General features: G+C 28.9%; 1 protein-coding gene across 1 annotated transcript; it reads right to left on the reverse strand.

The window, feature by feature from the left end:
• Positions 1–1776, reverse strand: MS3_00006881 (uncharacterized protein). The gene is made up of 2 exons (XM_051215122.1): positions 1482–1776; positions 1–405 (listed from the first exon to the last, which is right to left on the reverse strand). The coding sequence occupies exons 1-2, from the start codon at positions 1552–1554 to the stop codon at positions 113–115; spliced, it is 366 nt and encodes a 121-aa protein (XP_051068301.1). The 5' UTR covers positions 1555–1776; the 3' UTR covers positions 1–112.
• Between the last annotated feature and the right edge of the window lie 531 nt (positions 1777–2307).

Raw genomic sequence — 2307 nt, forward strand, 5'->3', positions numbered from 1 at the left:
TTCTGATAAAGTCACATTGGAAGTATAAAACTTGACAAAAATTTTATTATTTCTATGACATACAACATTTGAAAAAGACATTTGTAATACTTTTAGATATGTTTAAATCATTCTATTTTTTCTGTAAAGTTGATTTTGTTAAATTAATGATTCGTGTCGTTGTCTCATTAACTTTTTGCCATGATGATGTTGTTCTTGATTGATTATTTATAGATTTCATTGTTGTCTTTTTCATACACATACTTTCACAGGCTTCTTTAGTTTTAAATCTATTTTCATTTCCACCACATCCTTTATAAATGAATGGTAGACATTTATTTTCAAGTGAATTATAATAGAAACGTGGTATATTTTGTAGACAATAACCTTTTTTCAATGGTAAAGCACATATTTCATCTGGAGTTTCTGAAGTAAATATTGAAAAAAAAGAAGAGAATTCTTTACAATATTTGATAGTTTGTAGAAAACTATTCAGTATATGAATGATACGAAATGCTACAAACCTATTTGTTTCATATGAGCATGGAAACTCATGTAATCACACAATATGGCATTAATTTAGTTTGATAGAGGTTTCCAGTTTGCTTCATCAAGTTCCTGATCAAAACTCTTCTTGTATCAGAATTATTATGATGTTGTAGATGATAGAAATAAAAGCATTGCATAAGTAATTTTGTTTAGGAAGCCGGCAAACACTTGATATTACAAGTGAATTTAAGTTTTTCTCTATTCGAATCTTGTTCATCTAGTTGATGGAAAATCGTTTTATATCTATAAATAACTATGAATTATGTATAACATTTATCAGACATATTTTTCTCTTAAATGCTTCATAAATAAAAAATCTATGATGATTGTGGAGAAGTCTATTCAAAAATAATGGGTTGCACGATGGCATGAATTATTATCATATGATTTCGAATATTACTCAAAGCTTTTATTAGACGGTTTTATTTCACTACTTTATGTACAAGCTTGTCGTTCACCAACCAATTACATAACCGTTTTAATTGGAACTAAGTGGCCAAGATATTAACTATCTATAAAAAACAACAGTCGGTGAAACTATAATTTGTGGACAACATTTGAGTGACACAAAACTGACCTTGAGAGTGTCCATCTAATGATTAGGATGTGATGAGGGTTATAAACCTTAGTGAGAAATTCGAATTATGATTTATAGTTGATGGTTAAGGTTAGGAATTAGATTTACTGTTTTACATCATGAACTGACGTCAGTTACAATGCCAAAATTCTATTTATCCAAATTAGTGAGTGAATTTTGTGCCAAAATCATATACCTGTTATCGTAATATCTTCTACAAATTATAGTCTCACTCAGTGGTCTGTATTTTTCATTTGAATACACTCATAAAAATCTTATCATACTAAACATTATTCAATAAAGGGTTATTCTATTCAACAATATTTACAAATTATTAATAATAAAGACAATATTACAGTTAAACAAAGTCACTTACTTGGATGAGTTTTAGAATGGACAGTTCCGAAAATAATCACCAGAGGTATAAAAAGATAGATTTTTAGATTCATCTATTGTGATTATATTTCCGTCTTTAGTTTAATAACATCTCATGTAAAATAAAGTATACTTACAAAATGGTAAAATCACCTATGACTATTTATTTAGCTATTGAATATGATCTTACTAACAGGGGTCTTTATATGTTTTAAAATCTAATAGAACTTGTAGGTCACTCCCTATAATTGAAATAATGTGAATTAACCCAGTTACAAGAATATCGGTTATGTCCATTGATTTATGCTCAATTCTATTTGTTCTATTCAAAATAATCTTTCATTCTCGAATACAATTTATAGTCTATCAAAATGAACAATAAATCATTCATGGTAATTGTTTGAGACTCGTTAATAATTGTCATATTTTGTGCTTAAATTAGACTTATGTTTGTTGTCACCATAAGTCGTGGGAAACACGTTTGGTTTCAAATTCAAAGCTTATGATGAATTTCCGCGTGGAAGTGCACGGATAGTTCACTCTATTCCGGGACTGATACTAAAACAGTTGTCTAAGCAACTGAAACATCCTCTAACGAACTGAGAAAACAAGCTGTGTCTGGATGTCAAATTAATCAGTACCATATTTGACATATCTTTTAATGTTCGAGATACAATGCTAAATTTGTTGTTATTAATTAGTTTCTTAGTGTTTCTGTATTGCATTGAATTACGATCCATTCAGCTAACGTTGTCAGTGTAAGAGTTCCTACTTGTAGTAGACGTTAGGGATTACTTATGTACCATACACAGTTATAAGCAAATCAG

Source organism: Schistosoma haematobium, chromosome 2, assembly GCF_000699445.3.
Source record: "Schistosoma haematobium chromosome 2, whole genome shotgun sequence".
Lineage (NCBI taxonomy): Eukaryota > Metazoa > Platyhelminthes > Trematoda > Strigeidida > Schistosomatidae > Schistosoma > Schistosoma haematobium.